Source organism: Pseudophryne corroboree, chromosome 10, assembly GCF_028390025.1.
Source record: "Pseudophryne corroboree isolate aPseCor3 chromosome 10, aPseCor3.hap2, whole genome shotgun sequence".
Taxonomy (NCBI): domain Eukaryota; kingdom Metazoa; phylum Chordata; class Amphibia; order Anura; family Myobatrachidae; genus Pseudophryne; species Pseudophryne corroboree.
In genome coordinates, this window is record NC_086453.1 from 319,794,302 (window position 1) to 319,818,524 (window position 24,223).

General features: G+C 46.2%; 1 protein-coding gene and 1 long non-coding RNA gene across 7 annotated transcripts in view; one reads left to right on the forward strand and one right to left on the reverse strand.

The window, feature by feature from the left end:
- Nucleotides 1-24,223, forward strand: part of NECTIN1 (nectin cell adhesion molecule 1) — a 383,707-nt gene that overhangs the window by 271,628 nt on the left and 87,856 nt on the right. For all 4 annotated transcript variants that reach the window (XM_063943510.1, XM_063943512.1, XM_063943513.1 and 1 more), the window contains exons 6-7: nt 18,871-19,018; nt 23,408-23,495. In XM_063943510.1, the coding sequence (XP_063799580.1) occupies nt 18,871-19,018; nt 23,408-23,495 (236 nt within the window). The remainder of the gene's footprint in view (nt 1-18,870; nt 19,019-23,407; nt 23,496-24,223) is intronic.
- Nucleotides 1-24,223, reverse strand: part of LOC134966624 (uncharacterized) — a 355,275-nt gene that overhangs the window by 87,344 nt on the left and 243,708 nt on the right. For all 3 annotated transcript variants that reach the window (XR_010188679.1, XR_010188680.1, XR_010188678.1), the window contains one exon: nt 18,862-18,968. This is a non-coding gene — a long non-coding RNA (uncharacterized LOC134966624). The remainder of the gene's footprint in view (nt 1-18,861; nt 18,969-24,223) is intronic.

Sequence of the window (24,223 nt, forward strand, 5' to 3'; positions counted from 1 at the left end):
CTTACCTCACCGCTCCTTCTCTGTGTCTAACTGCAGCACCACCTCACACCCTTCTGTCCTTCCTGTTGGTGTCCCTCAGGGTTCTGTCCTTGGCCCCCTTCTGTTCTCCCTGTACACCTCTTCCCTGGGTGCGCTCATTAATTCCTTTGGCCTTCAACACCACCTCTATGCTGATGACACACAACTCTACCTCTCCTCTCCTGATCTGTCCCCCTCTGTCCTCTCTCAGGTTTCCAGCTGCCTCTCCGCAATCTCCTCCTGGATGTCCGAGCACTCTCTGAAGCTCAATATGGACAAAACTGAACTCATCATCTTTCCCCCACCCAGCGCAACTCCCCCGACCAATATCTCTATCATTGTTGACAACACCACCATCTCCCCCATTCCCCAACTCCGCTGTTTGGGCATCACTCTTGACTCCTCCCTCTCCTTTGCACCCCACATCCAAGCTCTGGCACAATCCTGCCATTTCCAGCTATGCAACATTGCTCGTATCAGGCCATATCTCTCCCAGAGTGCCACTAAACTTATCATCCACTCACTGGTCATCTCACGACTTGACTACTGCAATGTTCTCCTCACTGGCCCCTGCTTGCTCCCATATTGCTCCCCTCCAATCTGTCCTGAACTCCGCAGCTAGGCTTATCTTCCTCTCCCGCCGCACCACATCTGCCACTCCCCTTCGACAAAAGCTATACTGGCCCCCATTCCCCTACAGAATCCTCTTTAAACTCCTCACCATCACATACAAGGCCATCTCTAATTCCACTGCTCCCTACATCTCCAACCTTCCCTCCCTTCATACTCCCTCCCACCCCCTACGGTCGACCAATGACTGTCGCCTCTCCATCGCCCTGGTCACTGCTTCCCATGCTCATGTTCCAGACTATGCCCGTGCTGCTCCCCTTCAGTGGAACGCACTACCCCACTCCATTAGACCTTGCAAAGCTTCAAACGGGCACTAAAAACCCACCTATTCATCAAAACATATCCTCCCGATGCATAACCCAGTCCTGAGGCTGCGCCTCCACCCCCCTGCCTCATGCCGTGAACATCTCAGCTTTGCTTGCATACTTTTTAATTATAGTATTTGAGGTTGAATAGAGGCAAATTGCCCATCATGTTCAACCTGTTTTAAGTTGTAATGATTCTACATACTTGCTAAATAATGTTTTATGACTAGTTAGCTACTATAACTCATGTTACCCCCGGATTAACCACATTGATATTTTAAGTATTATAACCTTGGATAGCTTTTTCATTCAGAAATTTATCCATTCCTTTTTTAAATCCAATTACAGAGTCCGCCATTACCACCTTCCCTGGCAGGGAATTCCACATCCTGATTGCCCTAACAGTGAAGAACCCTTTCCTCCGTTGCTTTCGGAACTTTCTCTCCTCCAGTCGCAGCGAGTGCCCACGTGTCCTAAACTGTGTTCTTTTAATAAATAATTCCTCTAATAACTCTTTGTGATGTCCCTTTACATATTTGAAGATATTAATAATATCTCCTCTATTAATAATATCTCCTCAACCCCTCATCACCCACTAACTACCGCCATCAGGCTACCTCCCGCTTGCCTGCACCTCTTGTCATCTGTTTGTCGCCCCTCCCCACTAGATTGTTAGCTTTTCAGAGCAGGGCCCTCTTTCCTCTTGTTATCTAAGCCCTCGTCTCGACACATTTCACTCGCAGCTCTCCCCTACTCAACGACCATCTTTACCCTGCTAGTAAAGGCTCATCTCCATCTATGGCCACCAGCCCCTAGTAGTACAATGATCACTCCCTCAATACTTACATATTAGCTGTATTATGTCTTGAGAATGTGTTGTGCTCTATGTTACCTGTACTCTATTTCTGTTATTTATTTACTGTAATGCTAAGTTTTGTCTCCCTGTACTGTCCTTGTACGGCGCTGCGAAACACTTGTGGCGCCTTAAAAATAAAATGTAATAATAATAAAAATAATAATATACACACACAGTACACACTACACACATATAGAGTACACACACACACAGTACACCAACATACACCACCACATACACACACAGTACACACCACACAAACATACAGTACACACATACACTCACCAATGCTGCATATACACACACAGTACACACACACCCACCACCACATATACACACACAGTACACCAACACACCACTACATACACACACACACACACACACACACACACACACACAGTACACACTACATAAACATTCAGTACCAGGCTTCATGCAGCAGCTGCAGCTTCTCGTGTAGTCTGGGGGCGGAGCTTGTGACAGGCTCAGGAGCCCAGAGAAGGAGACACTGGAGGGGAGGGGCGGCCACCACACTGCCTGCACTGCTCTCTATGACTGAACTCAGAGAGTGTCGGAGGCGAGGTAGGGAAGACATTGCAGCTGTTTCCACTGGCAGTGTGTGACAAGAAAAAGTTTTTTTCCTTGTCAACACTGTCAGTCTCCTGTGGGCCTATTTCCAATGGGGGGGCCTGGAGCTGCAGCTCCATCTGCCCCCTTGTTAATCCGGCCCTGTCTGTCCGAGATCGTCTCAGTCTGCACTTGGCTTAACAGTCCAGGTTTTAGTGATATCCATGCATGAGCACATATGGATAAATTAAAATCATTGAGGTACTAATTAAGCAACTGTGTTCAAGTATCCTTAAAACCTGGACTGTTAGGGTGCTTTGAAAACCGTGATTGGGAACTTGTGCTGTAAACCATGTGAATCCAATGTATTCTCTGTGAGTTGCTTATCACTTCATCAGGAGTATAGCGGTGTACAGTACTTATTCCGTCACCATTCTGCAGAGTGTTTAGCATACTTGTAGACTTTCTGGCTGACCACGGGAGGAGGGCTGGAAAGGGTGTAATGAGGCATGTGGGGGTGGTGCAGTATAAATGAGCAGTACAGGGGTGTGATAGCGCAATTGCATCACCATGGCCCCACCCCTGAGATTACCAGCATTGTATAATGGGGCACTGCTAGGATGGTGTGATCTGCTTGAATCACACCATTTGCCACCTGGACTACCCACTTCAGCTAGAGAAGTGGGCGGCACCAGTCGGGTTCGGGCAGCAGCCGCCCAGATGCCGGGAGACTTGAGTGGTCTTCCGATTGACCAGAAGCAGCACACACGTTTCAGGAGCCTCCCAGTAGTTCAGGGAGAGTAGACAAGTATGGCAGGGCCGTAACTAGGTGTGTGCAGATGGTTCTTTGCCCACGGCTGCATATTCCCTCACTGACGCCCACAGCTGTTCCCCTGTGCACTGTCCGCAACCCCAAGCTCTGAACAGTGGGAGCCTCTGCTGCTGGTCACTGCATAATAGTTAGCGCTGGGCAGAGTCTATTCCCGTGTGCTGTACTCCCGTGGCCCGTCCCCTCTCTTGTCCTGCAGTGAGTTCCGGGTCAGGAATTCTAACAACAACAAAGTGGTAAATGCATTTACCACTTTGTTGTTGTTAGAATTGTTGTTATAGTGTTTCGGAGACACTTATTCTGTATTTGCAGCATCAGGCAGCCTGTAGTGCGCAGTCATTTATCATCAAAAAGTTTTCAAAGTTCCAATTCAGGAGCCTACGCACTGCACTACACTCCACTCCTCTCTCCACACTCTCCTCTCCTAGAGGGCGGTAAGGTGCTGTTCTTGATATAATGTGTATAAGGGAGTCTAGCTGGCGTAATGTGTATAATGTGCTCTACCTGGCATAACATGTGTAAGGGGATATACCTGCCGTAATGTGTAAAATGGGACTCTACCTGCCGTAATGTGTAAAATGGGGCACTGCCTGGCTTAATGTGTGACAGGGGCTCTACCTGGCGTAATGTGTAAAAGGGGCTCTACCTGGCGTAATTTGTCAAAGGGAGCTTTACCTGGTGTGATGTGTAAAAGGGGCTCTACCTGGTGTAATGTGTGACAGGTGCTCTACCTGATGTAATGTGTGACAGGTGCTCTACCTGGTGTAATGTGTGACAGGTGCTCTACCTGATGTAATGTGTGTAAGTGGCGCTACTGTGCGGCGTAATTTGAATAATGGAGACAACTGTACAGCATAATATGAATTGCTATTATTTTGTGGCCATGCCCCTTACCAATGAAGCCATGCCCAAAATTTTTGGCACGCACTGGCCCTATTTTTAAATATGGTGGGGACATCGTTTCTGTTTCTTGCACACGGCGCTAAAATGTCCAGTTACGTCAGTGAAGTATGGTGTGTAGGTTCTAGTGGAACATTCCCCAATTGCCGCTTTTTCTTTGACATTCCGCAGAATGCCATACTGCTCTGTATTTGTACTGTAAATCAGCATTTCACACAGCCCATAACCAGAGCTGAGAACAATGAAGTTCAATACATTCTACTGTGTGCTGTGCTCAGGGTGTGAATTGGAAATTGTCATATTTTTTTTTTGCCTACAAACGTGTAATTTCATGGCAAAATATGGATTATTTAAATTATTTGTAAAATAATTTAGACATTTCTCTGGATCTAATGCAGGTCAGAATGCTGGGGCATTTTTAAATTGCATTTCAGTTGTTGTAACACTGGGGGTAATTCAGACCTAATCGCTGAGCTGCTATCTTTACTGTCCTGCGTTCAGATAGTCGCCGCCCAAGGGGAGTGTAAATTCACCGTGCAAGTGTGCGATCACATGTGTACGCCGAGCTGCAAAAATCCAGTGTGTGCAGTCTGTGCGCAGCCCAGGACTTACTCCTCCAGTGTGATGAGAACAGGCTGATCGGGGCCGGAGCTGACGTCACACACCCACCCTGAAAACACTTGGGAACGCCTGCTTTTTTTCCAGACACTCCCAGAAAACACCCACAAATGGCTTCCTCCTGTCAATCACCTTGCGAACGCCCGAGGCCTGCTGTATTCCGACGCACGTGCGCACTGTGGTGCATAAGCATGTGCAGTCTATTGCTGATCGCCCGCTGTCCGAAAAAGCACAGCAGCGATCGGTCTGAATCCCCCCCACTGGCTTAGCTTACTATCAGTGCCAAACAATGACATCAACATGCCATTAGAAGTAAATTATACATGTATGCTATGCAGCACGTGTCACACATAGGTCAGGGGTTCTCAAACACAAGGATTTCTGTTAGTGGTAACAGGTGGGATAATTACCCAGTAAAACAGATTACCTCACCTGTGCATGATTAAAGATACTGTATCCACAAAACAGGACTTGTTGGTGGTACGGTACTTGAGAATTATAATTAAAACTCCTGACATAAATCATTGTCTAATCTATTATTATATGCATGATGATGATATTTGAAGTAGCATGAGATAACAGCACATTAAAAATGAAACAACTTGTTGAAAATAAATTCTTAACCTGCATGACTCTTCAAAATAAATTGTATTTAAGGCAGCAAATAGTGTTAAGCACAGGGGTCCCAACCACGGCCTTCAACGCACACTAATACCACTTTTCCACCAAAAACCAAGGTCAGACCCACACTGCACCTTGGAACCACCCAGGTTATTCTTGGGTTGGCCCCATTTGCACTTCTGCCCTGCATGTGACTCACAAACACTCCCTTGAGGCGTACCTCTGCATACACAGCCAATCAATAGCTTTTAAGCATTATCCGAGTCGCGCCGTTCACACTGCACACTTACCTGCACTGAGCCACCACCTGGGTTAACCCAGCAATAACCCAGGTTATTGTGGCACTGAAAAAATAAGAATTTACTTACCGATAATTCTATTTCTCGTAGTCCGTAGTGGATGCTGGGAACTCCGTAAGGACCATGGGGAATAGCGGCTCCGCAGGAGACTGGGCACAAAAGTAAAGCTTTAGGACTACCTGGTGTGCACTGGCTCCTCCCCCTATGACCCTCCTCCAAGCCTCAGTTAGGATACTGTGCCCGGACGAGCGTACACAATAAGGAAGGATTTTGAATCCCGGGTAAGACTCATACCAGCCACACCAATCACACCATACAACTTGTGATCTGAACCCAGTTAACAGCATGATAACAGAGGAGCCTCTGGAAAGATGGCTCACAACAACAATAACCCGATTTAGTTAACAATAACTATGTACAAGTATTGCAGACAATCCGCACTTGGGATGGGCGCCCAGCATCCACTACGGACTACGAGAAATAGAATTATCGGTAAGTAAATTCTTATTTTCTCTGACGTCCTAGTGGATGCTGGGAACTCCGTAAGGACCATGGGGATTATACCAAAGCTCCCAAACGGGCGGGAGAGTGCGGATGACTCTGCAGCACCGAATGAGAGAACTCCAGCTCCTCCTCAGCCAGGGTATCAAATTTGTAGAATTTAGCAAACGTGTTTGCCCCTGACCAAGTAGCTGCTCGGCAAGTTGTAAAGCCGAGACCCCTCGGGCAGCCGCCCAAGATGAGCCCACCTTCCTTGTGGAATGGGCTTTTACAGATTTTGGCTGTGACAGGCCTGCCACAGAATGTGCAAGCTGAATTGTACTACAAATCCAACGAGCAATAGTCTGCTTAGAAGCAGGAGCACCCAGCTTGTTGGGTGCATACAGGATAAACAGCGAGTCAGATTTTCTGACTCCAGCCGTCCTGGAAACATATTTTCCGGGCCCTGACAACGTCCAGCAACTTGGAATCCTCCAAGTCCCTAATAGCCGCCGGCACCACAATAGGCTGGTTCAGGTGAAACGCTGACACCACCTTAGGGAGAAACTGAGGACTAGTCCTCAATTCCGCCCTGTCCGAATGGAAAGTCAGATAAGGGCTTTTACAGGATAAAGCCGTCAATTCTGACACGCGCCTGGCCGAAGCCAGGGCCAACAGCATGACCACTTTCCATGTGAGATGTTTTAAATCCACAGATTTAAGTGGTTCAAACCAATGTGATTTGAGGAACCCCAAAACTACATTGAGATCCCAAGGTGCCACTGGAGGCACAAAAGGAGGCTGTATATGCAGCACTCCCTTGACAAATGTCTGGACTTCAGTAACTGAAGCCAGATCTTTTTGGAAGAAAATCGACAGGGCCGAAATTTGAACCTTAATGGACCCCAATTTGAGGCCCATAGACACTCCTGTTTGCAGGAAATGCAGGAATCGACCCAGTTGAAATTCCTCCGTTGGGGCCTTCCTGGCCTCGCACCACGCAACATATTTTCGCCAAATGCGGTGATAATGGTTTGCGGTCACATCCCTCCTGGCTTTTTGATCAGGGTAGGGATGACTTCCTCCGGAATGCCTTTTTTCTTTAGGATCCGGCGTTCAACCGCCATGCCGTCAAACGCAGCCGCGGTAAGTCTTGAAACAGACAGGGTCCTTGCTGGAGCAGGTCCCTTCTTAGAGGCAGAGGCCACGGGTCCTCTGTGAGCATCTCTTGAAGTTCCGGGTACCAAGTCCTTCTTGGCCCAACCCGGAGCCACGAGTATAGTTCTTACTCCTCTCCGTCTTATAATTCTCAGTACCTTGGGTATGAGAGGCAGAGGAGGGAACACATACACCGACTGGTAAACCCACGGTGTTACCAGAGCGTCCACAGCTATTGCCTGAGGGTCCCTTGACCTGGCGCAATACCTGTCCAGTTTTTTGTTGAGGCGGGACGCCATCATGTCCACCATTGGTTTTTCCCAACGGTTCACAATCTTCTGGATGAAGTCCCCACTCTCCCGGGTGGAGGTCGTGTCCACTCCCGGAATGAACACTGCTGACAGTGCTATTACATGATTTTCCGCCCAGCGAAGAATCCTTGCAGCTTCTGCCATTGCCCTCCTGCTTCTTGTGCCGCCCTGTCTGTTTACGTGGGCGACTGCCGTGATGTTGTCCGACTGGAACAGCACCGGCTGACCTTGAAGCAGAGGTCTTGCTTGGCTTAGAGCATTGTAAATGGCCCTTAACTCCAGAATATTTATGTGAAGTGATGTCTCCAGGCTTGACCTCAAGCCCTGGAAATTTCTTCCCTGTGTGACTGCTCCCCAGCCTCGCAGGCTGGCATCTGTGGTCACCAGGACCCAGTCCTGAATGCCGAATCTGCGGCCCTCTAGAAGATGAGCACTCTGCAACCACCACAGGAGAGACACCCTTGTCCTTGGGGACAGGGTTAACCGCTGATGCATCTGAAGATGCGATCCGGACCATTTGTCCCGCAGATCCCACTGGAATGTTCTTGCGTGGAATCTGCCAAATGGGATTGCTTCGTAGGAAGCCACCATTTTTCCCAGGCCCCTTGTGCATTGATGCACTGAGACTTGGCCTGGTGTTAGGAGGTTTCTGACTAGCTCGGATAACTCCCTGGCTTTCTCCTCCGGGAGAAACACCTTTTTCTGGACTGTGTCCAGGATCATCCCTAGGAATAGAAGACGTGTCGTCGGGATCAGCTGCGATTTTGGGATATTGTTAACCCGACTACCAACTGTTCCCTGGATCTCGCCCTTATCAGGAGATCGTCCAAGTAAGGGATAATTAAAAACTCCTTTCCTTCGGAGGAGTATCAACATTTCGGCCATTACATTGGTAAAGACCCGGGGTGCCGTGGACAATCCAAACGGCAGCGTCTGAAACTGATAGTGGCAGTTCTGTACCACAAACCTGAGGTACCCTTGATGAGAAGGGTAAATTGGGACATGGAGGTAAGCATCCTTGATGTCCAGAGACACCATATAATCCCCTTCTTCCAGGTTCGCGATCACTGCTCTGAGTGACTCCATCTTGAATTTGAACCTCTGTATGTAAGTGTTCAAAGATTTTAGATTTAAAATAGGTCTCACCGAGCCGTCCGGCTTCGGTATCACCAACAGCGTGGAATAATACCCCTTTCCCTGTTGCAGGAGGGGTACCTTAATTATCACCTGCTGAGAATACAGCTTGTGAATGGCTTCCAATACCGCCTCCCTGTCGGAGGGAGACGTCGGTAAAGCAGACTTTAGGAAACAGCGAGGGGAAGACGTCTCGAATTCCAATTTGTACCCCTGAGATACCACCTGAAGGATCCCGGGGTCCACTTGTGAGTGAGCCCACTGTGCTCTGAAATTCTTGAGACGGGCCCCCACCGTGCCTGAGTCCGCTTGTAAAGCCCCAGCGTTATGCTGAGGACTTGGCAGAAGCGGGAGAGGGCTTCTGTTCCTGGGAACTGGCTGTCTGCTGCAGCCTTTTTCCTCTTCCTCTGCCACGGGGCAGAAATGAGGAACCTTTTGCCCGCTTGCCCTTATGGGGCCGAAAGGACTGCGCCTGATAATACGGCGTCTTCTTATGTTGAGAGGCTACCTGGGGTAAAAATGTGGATTTCCCAGCTGTTGCCGTGGCCACCAGGTCTGATAGACCTACCCCAAATAACTCCTCCCCTTTATAAGGCAATACTTCCATATGCCTTTTGGAATCCGCATCACCTGACCACTGCCTCGTCCATAACCCTCTTCTGGCAGAAATGGACAGCGCACTAACTCTTGATGCCAGTCGGCAAATATCCCTCTGTGCATCACGCATATATAAAAATGCATCTTTTAAATGCAATTTAGTCAGTAATATACTGTCCCTATCCAGGGTATCAATATTTTCAGTCAGGGAATCCGACCAAGCCACCCCAGCACTGCACATCCAGGCTGAGGCGATTGCTGGTCGCAGTATAACACCAGTATGTGTGTATATACATTTTAGGATATTCTCCTGCTTTCTGTCAGCAGGTTCCTTAAGGGCGGCCTTATCAGGAGACGGTAGTGCCACCTGTTTTGACAAGCGTGTGAGCGCTTTATCCACACTAGGGGGTGTTTCCCAACGTGCCCTAACCTCTGGCGGGAAAGGGTATGATGCCAATAACTTTTCAGGAATTATCAGTTTTTTATCGGGGGAAACCCACGCTTCATCACACACTTCATTTAATTCATCAGATTCAGGAAAAACTACGGGTAGTTCTTTCTCACCAAACATAATACCCTTTTTAGTGGTACTTGTAATATCAGAAATGTGTAAAACATCTTTCATTGCCTCAATCATGTAACGTGTGGCCCTACTGGAAGTCACATTCGTCTCTTCACCGTCGACACTGGAGTCAGTATCCGTGTCGGCATCTGTATCTGCCATCTGAGGTAACGGGCGCTTTAGAGCCCCTGATGGCCTTTGAGACGCCCCGACAGGCCCAAGCTGAGTAGCCGGCTGTCTCATGTCATCAACTGTCTTTTGTAAAGAGCTGACACTGTCTAATTCCTTCCATAAGCTCATCCACTCAGGTGTCGACCCCCTAGGGGGTGACATCACCATTACAGGCAATTGCTCCGCTTCCACATCAGTTTCCTCCTCATACATGTCGACACAAACGTACCGACACACAGCACACACACAGGGAATGCTCTGATAGAGGACAGGACCCCACTAGCCCTTTGGGGAGACAGAGGGAGAGTATGCCAGCACACACCAGAGCGCTATATATAGACAGGAATAACACTATATAACGTGCTTTTCCCTTTATAGCTGCTGTTATTATCAAAACTGCGCCAAATTAGTGCCCCCCCTCTCTTTTTTACCCTTTTCTGTAGTGCAGGACTGCAGGGGAGAGTCAGGGAGACGTCCTTCCAGCGGAGCTGTGATGGAAAATGGCGCCCGTGTGCTGAGGAGATAGGCTCCGCCCCCTTCTCGGCGGCCTTTTCTCCCGCTTTTTGGTGAATTCTGGCAGGGGTTAAAATACATCCATATAGCCCTGGGGGTTATATGTGGTGTATTTTCGCCAGCCAAGGTGTTTATATTGCTGCTCAGGGCGCCCCCCCCTAGCGCCCTGCACCCTCAGTGACCGGAGTGTGAAGTGTGCCTGAGGAGCAATGGCGCACAGCTGCAGTGCTGTGCGCTACCTTGTTGAAGACTGATGTCTTCTGCCGCCGATTTTTCCGGACCTCTTCTTGCTTCTGGCTCTGTAAGGGGGGCGGAGGCGCGGCTCTGGGACCGGACTCCGAGGCTGGGCCTGTGTTCGGTCCCTCTGGAGCTAATGGTGTCCAGTAGCCTAAGAAGCCCAAGCTGGCTGCAAGCAGGCAGGTTCGCTTCTTCTCCCCTTAGTCCCTCGATGCAGTGAGCCTGTTGCCAGCAGGTCTCACTGAAAATAAAAAACCTAAAACTAAACTTTTTCTAAGAAACTCAGGAGAGCCTCCTAGAATGCACCCTTCTCGGCCGGGCACAAAAATCTAACTGAGGCTTGGAGGAGGGTCATAGGGGGAGGAGCCAGTGCACACCAGGTAGTCCTAAAGCTTTACTTTTGTGCCCAGTCTCCTGCGGAGCCGCTATTCCCCATGGTCCTTACGGAGTTCCCAGCATCCACTAGGACGTCAGAGAAAGGGGTATAACAGTCCATGTTTTTAAGGATAACCATACTTGACCACAGGTGACTTAATTAGTTACTCTGTTATTTTGATTTATCTGGGCTCAAAAATGGATATCCCTAAAACCTGCACTGTTAGTATGCCTTGGGGATCGAGGATGGGAAACACTGGTTTAGCTGATATTTAGCTATACAGCCTCACATGCCACCATAAAGCCGCACATGCCATCGTGTAAACCACAGGCTCCCATATTGTACTGCAGCGGGTCCCAAACTCTCAAGTCACCGTCACAGTCCAAGTTTTAAGGGTATCCATGCTTAAGCAGAGGTGACTTAATTAGTACCTCAATCTGTTTGATTACACCATCTGTAGACAAGCATGGATATCCTTAAAACGTAGACTGCTAGGGTGTCCTGGGAAACTCTGGTATACTGTGTGAAGATATAGGAGACTGTAATATATTTTACAATTGCATGTGGAACAGTTTACTGTACTTCTATGAGGGTTTATGAACGGTTCATTCCAATGTCATGCCGCAGTGTTGGCTTTCCCATGGCCCAGGGTTCTCACCCCAATTGTTCAGTGTATATGCAGTTCTCGTCAGACTTACCCAACCACCGTTCTTTCCATGGCAGCTCCGTCAGCATCCACTCTGGCCACCCTTACCACCTCTGCCTATTTAAGTGTGAACCCGCAAGACTCAGAGTAGGACTGAAAGATTTTACAGGTTTCCAGGTTGTAAATTTCCATAGCCGATCTGGTAACTGAGGTAAAATATATCAAAGCCTGATAAATACCTCTGCCTTACAGGGTATCATTCAACTCTATTATACCTGTAAAATCTTCTCATGTGTGTAATTGGTCATTCATCAGGCAAGCTCCAAACCGGCTCTTTTAGAATCCTCACCTATTCTTCTTTAGCTACAAGTACTTAAAACGGTTCAGCCTTATTTGCCGAAGGGAGGTTAAGTTATCGTTAGGTCACTGGCACAAACTATGTCTTATGTTTCTCCGTAAGGCATATAAAGACTAAGCGGCACAGCCAGATGAAAGTAAATGTGTATGTGTGCCATTTTCATTGGGTTAAAAAACATCTTACAGTTCAAGTGCGCGTCCTGGATGGCTGGATGAGTGATTATTATAGAGATATAGAGCCAATTAAACAGACATTACAGAAGTTGCTAAAAGGTTTGTGTTTTAGCGGCAGCATAACGGCTCTCACTGTGACTCTGTAAACACTGTAACAAATAATTGTGCAATACAGCATCTGATATGTAACGCCAGCCAGTCACATAAATGTTTCTTTCACAGAAATGAGGGAGCTACAGTAGGATAAAAGATAATGGTGTACGGTGATAAAGTACCAATAAACCTGCTTCTAAATGTCATGTTATAGGCCAAGGGCCCGATTCAGAGCACATCTACGATCAGAATCAGAGGCAGCCCTACACCTCCCCCCCCCCCCCCCCCCATCATAGGTACGAAAGCATCGCATGACGGCAAGTAGTTTCCTGCCCCCGCAGCTACCCGCCATGTTTTGGGTCGCAGCTGCTGAGGGTGACTTCACACAGCCGCCGCGGGCCACCCCAGCAATGGTCCGGACACGCTTGCATTGTCCGGACCATGTCACCCTAACGGCGTTGACACGCCCCATCCCGCTCCGCAACCGCCTCTGCCTGTCAATCAGGCAGAGGCGGTCGCACCACTGAGATGCTTTTGTGTGCACACTGTGTGCATACGTGCAGTGCAGCCGCTGCGTGTGCGCACACCACATAGGGATTCAGGGTGCGTTCGCTGCCGTTGCAGCGATAGGCTCTGAATTAGGCCCTGTGTTTGAAAAATGACAGTTAGGCGCTGATTGGTTGGTACTTTATCACTGTGCAGTTTGTCACTCTGCAAGGCTTGTTAAATCTGGGCCAATGTCTGTCAGGTATTAGTGAGTAATGTTCTGCTAGACTGGTGTTTAGATAAGGCTATGTGGAACTAAGATAACCTCTGCAAATCTGGCAGTAGATATAAGGCACTATGAGGCTGATTCTGAGTCGGTATCTGATGATATTACCTCTGTGACTACAAGCAAATGCTCCTTCAAGCTCTTCCCTGCTGTACAGCCATGCATCTGCATGTGCAAGGACTGATACGCCCACTTTGAGTGTGTTTAGAAACTTAATTATCACTTGGGGGTCTTTAGACACAACTATCAGTTGCACTATTGAAACTTGCACCAGACTCAAAAATATGATCGCAGCCACTTCAGTGACACACCTGTGACAGTATCATAACGTACCCATAAGACAGACCATGTCCATGCATCCCCATAGCTAGGGCCGTAACTAGGTGTGTGCTGGTGGTGCCTGGCACACAGCACATGTGCACTGAGGGCGCAGGACCGCCAGCAACACCTGCAGGTCTGCACTGCTCATGCTCAGTGTGTCCGCGGAAGTTTCAGTAACTGCAGCGCCCGTCAGCTGTGGATCGGAACGCTGGGTGAGTTTGCAGTTTTTCCGGTCCTTTGCCTCCTCTGCCAGGCCACCTATCGGTGATTGCTGTATAATTTTTTTCCTCAAAGGAAGCGTGGCCATGGGTCCGTGATTAGGCCATGCCCCCGACTTTGCCTGTGGCCTGTAGAGTCTGCGTCCCTTGGCTCTTCTGGAGGTAACACAGTGGGAACAGGGGATGGTGGGGAGAGTGAGTTTGTGTGTGTGAAACAGACTGTGCGTGTAAGGGACAGGCTGTGTGTGTGTGTGTGTGTGTGTGTGTGCGTGTAGGGGAAAGGCTGTGTGTGTGTGTGTGTGTGTGTGTGCATTGGGGGAACAAACTGTGTGTGTAGGGGACAGGCTGTGTGTGTGTGTGTGTGTGTGTGTGTAGGGTACAGTCTGTGTGTGTATGTGTGTGTGTGTGTGTGTGTGTGTGTGTGCAGGGTTCAAGCTGTGTGTGTGTGTGTGTGTGTGTGTGTGTGTGTGTGTGTGTGTGTGTGTGTGTGTGTGTGTGTGTGTAGGGGACAGGTTGCCATAATGTGTAAAAGGGAGCTCTACCTGGTGTAATGTGTGACAGTGGCTCTACCTGGCGTAATGTGTGACAGGGGCTCTACCTGGCGTAATGTGTGACAGTGGCTCTACCTGGAGTAATATGTGACAGGGGCTCTACCTGGCGTAATGTGTAGAAGGGGGCTCTACCTGGTGTAATGTGTGACAGTGGTCTACCTGGCGTAATGGGTGACAGGGGCTCTACCTGGAGTAATATGTGACAGGGGCTCTACCTGGCGTAATGTGTAGAAGGGGGCTCTACCTGGTGTAATGTGTGACAGTGGTCTACCTGGCGTAATGGGTGACAGGGGCTCTACCTGGCGTACTGTGTAAAAGGGGCTCTACCTGGTGTAATGTGTGTAAGTGGCGCTACTGTGCGGTGTAATTTGAATAATGGAGACTACTGTACAGCGTAATATGAATTGTTGGTATTATTTTGTGACCACGCCCCTTTCTCGTGAAGCTACGTCCCTATTATTTATTTTCGAGTTTTAATATGGGGGGCGCCGATGCTGTTTCTTGCACGCAGTGCTAAAATGTCTAGTTACGCCACTGCCCATAGCCACCCGAATGTCACCTTCAAGGATATCCAATGCATTTTCAAGACATTTCTGAGACCGTGTGTCTCAAATGCAGCTGTGACTCTGTGCTCATGGACTCTGGGTGCATGCACAGTGCGACTTAGACGCGTGCACCATAGAAAATGAAACTGGAGGAAGATAGGGTCAGGGGACATTTAAGGAAAAATACTTCACAGAAGGGGTAGTAGACAGGATCTGGTCAGGATCCCGACGGTCGGGTTCCCGGCACTTGAAATACCAACATCGGAATCCCGACACTGATCAGAATGCCGTTGCTGGTATCCCGACAAGGATCACAATCCCAGCGCCGGGATCTCGATCAGTGGGATCTGAATGAGCCTTGAATTGGCTGCCAGGCAGGTAAGCTACGAGCCGCTGGCATCCTCTCCGCCGGCATTTCCTACCCAATGTTAGTGGACAAGCAGAGGTGGTAGAGGATTATGCAGTAGAGCAATTTAAACATGCTTGGGATAGACATATGGATATCCTTACAAAGAACTAAGGATCAAATAGGGTTGAGGTCACCTAAATGTAAAAAAAAAAAAAAAAGGAGCAGACTAGATGGGCCAAGTGGTTCTTATCTGCCGTCACATTCTATTTTTATTTTTAAAATAATAACTTGACTGCGTCCAACATCAACATTGCGTGCCACTTAGAATCAGGCCATATTTATTATGTGGTGAAAACCCTATCTCCATTGAAAATTGATGCTGTTAATAAAGTTAAAGCTTCTCGCTGTCTATTTATGGCTACCTTCATGCTATCAGTAGTGATTTGCTGGGTATATCTCCAGAAAAAGTACCTATTTAACAAAAATTGATGTGTTATATTTAATGTTGCAATTCTCCTTTCACTATTGTCATCTCAGGGTAGTAGTAAAATGAAGTAATAATTGAGCAAAATGTTTTTTTTTTTTTTTATAATTCTTTATTTTAGAGGTCACCAAAATACAAAAAAAAAAAATACAGAGAAAAGGGGTTTACATAGGTCCAATAAAGAGCAAATTTTGTGTTTCAATACAGTAACAAGTAAATGAAAATTAAACATCAGATAATTAATGCAAGAGAGGAGGGAGTATAGGGGGTAGGGTCATAAGAGGGAGAAGGAGAAGGAGACAACGAAACAATATCATAAGAAAGAGTAAACAATGAGCATCCACAAATAAGGAACACCCAGCAATGATGGAAATAGAAACGTGCATGGGTCCACGAATGAGAGGAGAGGTAAAAAGGAAGGGGGTGTGGGTCTACGTTTTTCAAACGACCAAGGAGCCCAACCTTGGGTAAAGACATGTCCCCGGTCATGAAGATAAGAAGGTATTTCTTCCATGGCTGCAACATACCAAATCTGGGCGTTGAGTGTAGAGAAAGATGGGGGAGAGGTCTGTTTCCAATATAGGACAATTTGGGAATTTGCAGCTGCCAAAACATGTGCAGCCAATTTCCTGGGAAATTTGTCAAGTTCCAGAAGGGGGCAGCACAACAGAAATTTCCAGGGATCTGTTGATATAGGGGCCTCTAGGAGGGGATTCAGGAGGTCAAGGAAAATGTCCCAGAAGAGAACAATAAGTGGACAGGTCCACCATATGTGAACCATGGTGCCTCTGCAGCTACAGTCCCACCATCAGTCAGGTGAGGAGGATGGGAACATTTTATTAAGTCTCAAAGGGGTATAATATCATTGATAATAAATTTTATAAGCAGTTTCTTTTATTTTGGTTACGATAGAGCTTTTTGCTATCCCCAGTCTCATGTCGTCCCAGGCCTCATCACCTGGAGGAGGTTCAAGGTCCCGCTCCAAAGCAAATTCATGGAGCCTCAAAGAGGGGAGTGTGAATACGATAAAGTTGGGAAATCAAGCCCTTAGATAAGTGATGATGCTTACACCGACTCTCATTTCTGCTGTAATTCAGATAGGGATAACCACTGACCCTGATCGGAGAAATCAGCAAGGACCTTAAACCTCACACGCATCCAATTACGGAATCTGGAAGGAGACGTTCCAGGAGGGAAAAGGGGATTGTGCCAAATAGGGGTCAGGGGAGAAGTAGGAGTGGTAAGATTCAAGTCCCAGAGTTTAATATTAAATGTGATAGTAGGTAGTGTAGACGCAGGGGGTCAATGTACAGAAGATAGACTCCATAGGGGGGTCAGGTCTGGGAGACTAACATAGGCCAATTCAATGTCAAGCCAATGAATAGTGCCTGAAGAAGAATAGGAAGCAATAATGCGAGAAAAATGGGAGGCCAAGTAGTAGCGTTTGATGTCAAGGAGACCTCTACCACCTCCAGGGTTCTAAAGGGTTCTCAGGACCTTCTCAGGGTTCTAAATGCGATCCATATTCCAAAATAAAGTGGACTAGACCTTATTGAATACTTTGGAGGAAGAGAGCAGGGACAACAATGGTGAGAGTCTGGAAAAGATAGAGCCAGTTTGGTATAACAGTCATCTTGCATAAAAAAGTCAGGCAGTGCTGTTAGAATTGAACGGGACCTGTCAGCTCACTTGCTCCTGGCATCTCCCACTGTGTGACGTATTGAGGCTTTATGTATAAGGACACATCTGTACTTGGTTTACTTCGCTTTTAAAAGCAAAGTTACATTTAAATGAACCCCAAAAACCTCTAAACAATTTCATTTGCAGATCATTTAGCATTTATTAATAAAAGTTCCTTATACTGTTCCTATAGTTAGCCTCGACACTGTTCTTATGCGTTGGGTATCCTTTGCTGGCGGCCAGGATTCCTGCAGTCAGTATACTGAGGCTGGGATACCGTTCGCTTGAATACCGGCAGGGGGACGAGCGCAACGAAGCCCCTTGCGGGCTTGCTGTACTCGCCACGCTGTGGGCTCGCCACAGGATCTATTCCCACTCTATGGGTGTCGTGGACACCCGCAAGTGTGAATAGCCCCTGTTAGCCGGGATTCTGGCTGGCGGCATTGCGAGTGTTCGGGATCCCGGCATCGGTATGCTGACCGCCAGGATTCCGGGCGCTGGTAAAGTAACCACATCCCGTTCTTATGATCACTTTCTGTATTATTTAACACTGTGTTAGGTTTCAGGATGGTTTCACGCTCTTCCTAGTGCATCACTTAGTTCACTTATTGCAGAATTAAAGCCTGATACCCATGGGATTGCCACAATGTGAAATTTTGAATTGAATTGCCCATGTTGTACTAATTTAATTTGCTAAAATACCATGCAATGTCTGCTAATTATCAATGCATTAGGTCACAGAGCAAATCTCACTGCTATTTGAACCTTCCCCAAAATGTAGTGATTTTGGTGGTCATTCCGAGTTGATCGCTAGCTGCATTCGTTCACTGTGCAGCGATGAGGCAAAAAAATGGCACTTCTGCGCATGCGTATGCGGCGCAATGCGCACACGCGTCGTACTATTACAACGAACGATGTATTTTCACACAAGGTCTAGCGAAGCTTTTCAGTCGCACTGCTGGCCGCAGAGTGATTGGCATGAAGTGGGCGTTACTGGGAGTGAACTGACCGTTTTCAGGGAGTATTCGAAAAAACGCAGGCGTGCCAGGAAAAACGCAGGCGTGGATGGACGAACGCTGGGCATGTTTGTGACGTCAAAACAGGAACTGAACAGTATGAAGTGATCGCAAGCGCTGAGTAGGTTTTGAGCTACTCTAAAACTGCACAAAAAAACTTTGCCACCGCTCTGCAATCCTTTCATTCGCACTTCTACTAAGCTATAATACACTCCCAGTGGGAGGCGGCATAGCGTTTGCATGGCTGCTAAAATCTGCTAGCGAGCGAACAATTCGGAATGACCACCTTTATTCAATAAATAGAGATTTTATTCAATAAATAGATGTCTTAATGGTACAGTCTGAGTGATGCTTGAGATGCAGTAAGTATAAACTATGAAATGACTTGTGAATTATAACTGTGATTATCAGCTCTGCAGCAATACGATGTTGGAAGCCTGGCTACAGTATGTTACACTGTTATTCAATGCTACCTGTTTCAGATAAGCCCCTACCCCAGGGACTATCCGGGAGCATGTTGGGCATCCTCGGTGGCGTGGTGGCAGCGCTTCTCATAATCACAGCGGCAGTCAGCGTATTTCTGGTGCGGAGGAAAAAGCAGAAGCAGCGATCAGAAACAGACAGCGATATGTGAGTGTACGACTGGACAAACCAATATATCAGTGATTATACTGTATGTGGCCCTCCTAGCGTGTGAATATACACTTTGTGCACTGTGTTGGAAACTTTGTAAAACAAATGGCTTAGATACCTTTGATGTGCTTTCATGCTGTATGTTTCCACAAGATCATTATATTGGGGCAGTCCTGGGGAGGTATCAGTTAATGTTATAGTATAACACACTATTAAGAGTTGCACATATCTTACATTTCTTAACAGATGTGCAACTAAAAATAACCACAACTTTGTGTCACGTACGTCACAACCAAGCTGCACCAACTATAAATGAGGGGTGTGGTTCGTTTTATCGACAGTATCTAGGTCGACAATGTTTAGGTCGACCACTATAGGTCGACAGTCACTAGGTCGACATGGATGGAAGGTCGACAGGGTTTCTAGGTCGACATGTGCTAGGTCGACAGGTCTAAAGGTCGACATGAGGTAAAAAGAAAAATTTGGTGTCGTTTTCTTCGTAGAGTGACCGGGATCCCAAATTAGTGCACCGCGTCCCCTCGCATGGCTCGCTTCGCTCGCCATGCTTCGGGCATGGTGCCTTCGCTCCGCTACTGCTTCGCTCGGCACACTTTACCGTTCCAATCGTAGTCCACGTGGATCGTTAAGTATGAAAAAATACCAAAAAAAAAGTGAAAAACTCATGTCGACCTTTAGACCTGTCGACCTAGCACATGTCGACCTAGAAACCCAGTCGACCTTCCATCCATGTCGACCTAGTGACTGTCGACCTATAGTGGTCGACCTAAACATTGTCGACCTAGACACTGTCGATCTTCAGACCGGATCCCATAAATGAGGCCTAACCACTGAATGTAGCAATATATTAGAAAACAGATTCCGGATAAAACTCATTGGATTAACAATGTACTTTGAAATGTCCTTCTAAAAGTAATCTGCATGTGAAACAATTTGCAGTCAACACCAAATAGCAGACGATTACAAAACACCCTTATTGAATACAAAATGCATTTACAAAATAATGTGTTTATACACCAGTATAACCAACATCCCTTTTTTATGGGGAGATATATCAAGCCTTGGAGAGAGATAAAGTGTAGTAATTGCCAAAGCAGTTCCTGTCATTTAAACAGCACAGTGTTCGAAATGACAGAAGCTGTTTAGTTGCTTTGTGCAACTGTTTCCCTCTATCTCTACCAAAGGCTTGAAACATCTCCCCCAAAGTGACTTCTCTAGGGCCAGTTATCAAACTATGGATGTGGGTGTATGATTCCTAGGCAGATAAACAGGGAACCTGCACCAAAAGAAGACCACTGCATGATTTCACAAATGTTCTTTACTGTGTGGAATTATAAGTTAATATTTGTGTATGATATATTCAGTTCAATAAAGTATATACAGTATATCCAAATAAATAAAAACATGCTTACAAACCAGATATGCATCATGAATAAAATGAGCTTAAAATGAAACACAACCATATAGACAGGGTTGGACCGGCCCACAGGGTTACAGGGGAAACACCCAGTTGGCGCCTCTGCCTGAGGCCCCTCCTTCTGCTCTAGGGATAAGGTTCATGACTGTGCACTTGAATTATACATTATACATAATGTTATGGGCCCTGCACACTTGTCGATCCGCCGCCAAGCTGCCCGACGGCAGATACAGCCGGCGGTGGGGGGAAGGTGACGGGGAGGGTGAAGTTTCTTCAATCCCCCCATCACCCGGCTCCATAGCACTGCATGCTAATATGGACGAGATTGTCCATATTGGCCTGCATGTTTAAACGAGCCGGCACCAGCGATGAACGAGCGCGGGGCCGCACATCGTTCATCGCTGGTGCCTACACACTGAAAGATATGAATGGTATCTCGTTCATTAATGAACGAGATCGTTCATATCTTTCACTGGTATCGACCAGTGTGTAGGCCCCATTAGGCTATACTGCGCGATTATGGTTTATTTTTTACAGTGCATTGCTGTTATTAATCTGATACATTACTACATTATCATACATGGCCCAGCAGTATATACTATATATATTTATCAAGAGTCCCAGACCACGCACTGTCTAATAGTTAGCCAAACCTCTGTGGTGGCTAGACACCCTTAAGCACGGACCCCTACCACTGCATTCTCCCTGTGGGACCTTCATGGCCCCAGTCCAACACTGCATATAGAAAACTGCAGCAATTAATATAAAAAAACAAAAACATAAATGGACATTCACACTAACGAGTGAATCCAATTAGCTGCAGTAAATTACCGCAGCTAATTGACCCACCGAGGGCTATCCAATTAGCCCTGAAAGCCGGCCCTACCTGGGATCCTCGATAATTGACCAATTTTCACGATTGCAGCCTCAAAATCACATGTATCCGTAAACTTATCTTAGATCCATGTGAAAATGGGTCAGCTTTCATGTGAAAAAATGGCCTACAATTGAATTGCCCGATAATGACCACCGGGCATTAATCACGTTAAAAGCCCATATTTTTTTCCACAAAAATTAACAGGCACGATTGAATTCCCCCCTAAAGCTAAAAGGGATATTAAACCTAAAATACACGCTGCCTTTTTGACAGAAACCACAGACACTTACAGGCATACATATTTTCAAGAGTTTTTCAGATGGTCAGATATGTGAGATAAATGTAATTGGCGGCTGTGTGGAGGTATTTGTATACACTGAGTAGACTTCCGTTAAGTAATCCAAATTTAGGAATCTATAGCTAGCTTCATTAGTTTAAACATAAGAGCACAGCAATTGCAAATATAATGTCAGATATCTGATATTTTAATTGTATTTTCTATCTTGTGGTCCCTTCAGACTCACACATATCTCCCCTCCAGTGCCCTCTCCTAACCCAGGGCACGCTTCTCTACTATAACATCTCATTGGATTTGCTGGTGACAATTATGCCAGTATAACATGCATTATACATCCTGCTATGATCAAAGGCATTTGCTATTGATCACATCCATTACATTATGTTGGTGGATTTATTTGATACAATATCTTCAGGTTTATCCAGAAAATAGCAATTGTTTAATTAACTGTATGCACATCATCAGGATAATTATATGTAATTAGGAGTGTTTTATCTAAATTTGGCTATTGACACACGTTGTTTTATAATATTTAGGTGTACATTTACTAAGATGGGAGTTCTATTTAAGATGGAATGTTAAATAGCAACCAATCAGATCCTACTTCTCATTTACCGAACACCTTCTAGGAGATAATACCTGGAATCTGGTTGGTTGCTATGAGCAACATCCCATCTTAGGAAATTTACCACTTACTGCCCCACTCCTTGGAGTTATATTATTTGTGCTTTTCTATTCATTTTTGTATTTTTTATCCTGTGCATTTGTAAGCGCCACCTAGATTTTCTTTTGATACTGTCTGGCTGGAGGATGGAAGACAGGGAGCGGATACTGCCTGGGCTCTCTGATAGTGTGCAATTCACAACCAGAGCAGTTGGATAACATTCTCTACCTGCCTCTGAAAATAAGCTCTGAAGGCACCAGCCAGCCCCTGCTCAAATGTCCCTGAAATTATATATATATATATATATATTGGAACAAACGAGGCGGCACTCATAGACTGTAAACTGCTAACAAACGTGTATTGGTGCTATCTACGTTTCGGGGACCACCTCTCCCAGGATGATCCTGACGAAGGGGAGGTGGTCCCCGAAACGTAGATAGCACCAATACACGTTTGTTAGCAGTTTACAGTCTCTGAGTGCCGCCTCGTTTGTTCCAATTCATGCATTGGGGTCACCCCCTGGAGGAAGGCACCTGAGCAAGTCGGTCCCTGATGTGACATCTGGAGTGCCAGAGGTTTTTGTTTCATATATATATATATATATATATATATATATATATATATAATATATATAGTTCCAAATTATAGGTAGCACTGGTTCATTGCACTGGTATCTTGACAAAGGTCAGAACTATGACCGAAACGTCGACATAAATTGTTTGCTACTGATGGCTTGAATAAACTTGTTTCTACTTGAAGACTGGTGAGTGCTCCCCTAATTTGGAACTGTATTGGAGTGGGATTTTTTCCCTCATTGGATGTCACCCCAGCATTGTGTATACCCAAACGTGAGTGTGGACCCTCTGCCTGTATAATATATATATATATATATATATATATATATTTATTCTATGTGAAGATCTTCTCAGACTGTGGGAAGCTATTTTATTAATGCAGATATTGTTTCTCCATAATACATACTGTAGATGATATACTACCTAGGAGCCAGTGACTGATATAAAAACAGTCAGCTTGTGGTCTCCTATATTATCACATAACAATCTGATGCTGTATGCATGTAATATTCTTATCACGCTGTTTTCTGTCCTTAGGGTAGATCTTCCTCCCTCTCACAAACCAGCCCCCCCGCCGAAGAAAAAATCTGAGATGAAGACCCACCTAACGGCTCATGATATTCAGGTAATTGCAGCTATAACCACACCTATGCCTACACACCAGGTATACGCAGGGGCATTATAGGTACTGTACATAAATATCAATCCCTAGGAGAAATATTACTTTTTACATTTGGAGAAAGTATGCAATGTAGAAGTATTTGCACTGTGTCATCTGTGCCTGGCATCATCATTTCTGGTGAGCAAATTTACAAAGATCTCGATAGATCGATAGATCGATAGATAGATAGATAGATAGATAGATAGATAGATAGATAGATAGATAGACAGATAGATAGACAGATAGATAGACAGATAGATAGACAGATAGATAGACAGATAGATAGATAGATCGATAGATAAATATAGTATTTCAGGGGGCGGATGGAGCAGATGGGGCAAGTGTAGCATCACATCAAGTCGTAAATACACTGGAGTGATGATGGTTGTGCTTAAAAGGCCTTATTATGCCACAGCCAAACCCCCATGTTGACATACAGACCTTGCAAATGGTGAGAGGTATGTATATACTATACTTATATGCAGGTAAAGATTATTTCCTTATTTGTGGCATCAATTCTGTGATTTGCCATTTTCCTGGACAAACAGTGGAGGTCTTCTACAAACGCATAGCGCACAATTATCTGAGGCTCTGCTGTGCACCTACATTTCTGCAACACGGGTTTACTGTGAAAGATAGTGGTGTTTATGGAGAAGCAGAAGGTATCATAGGCTAATGGGAGGAGATGAGTG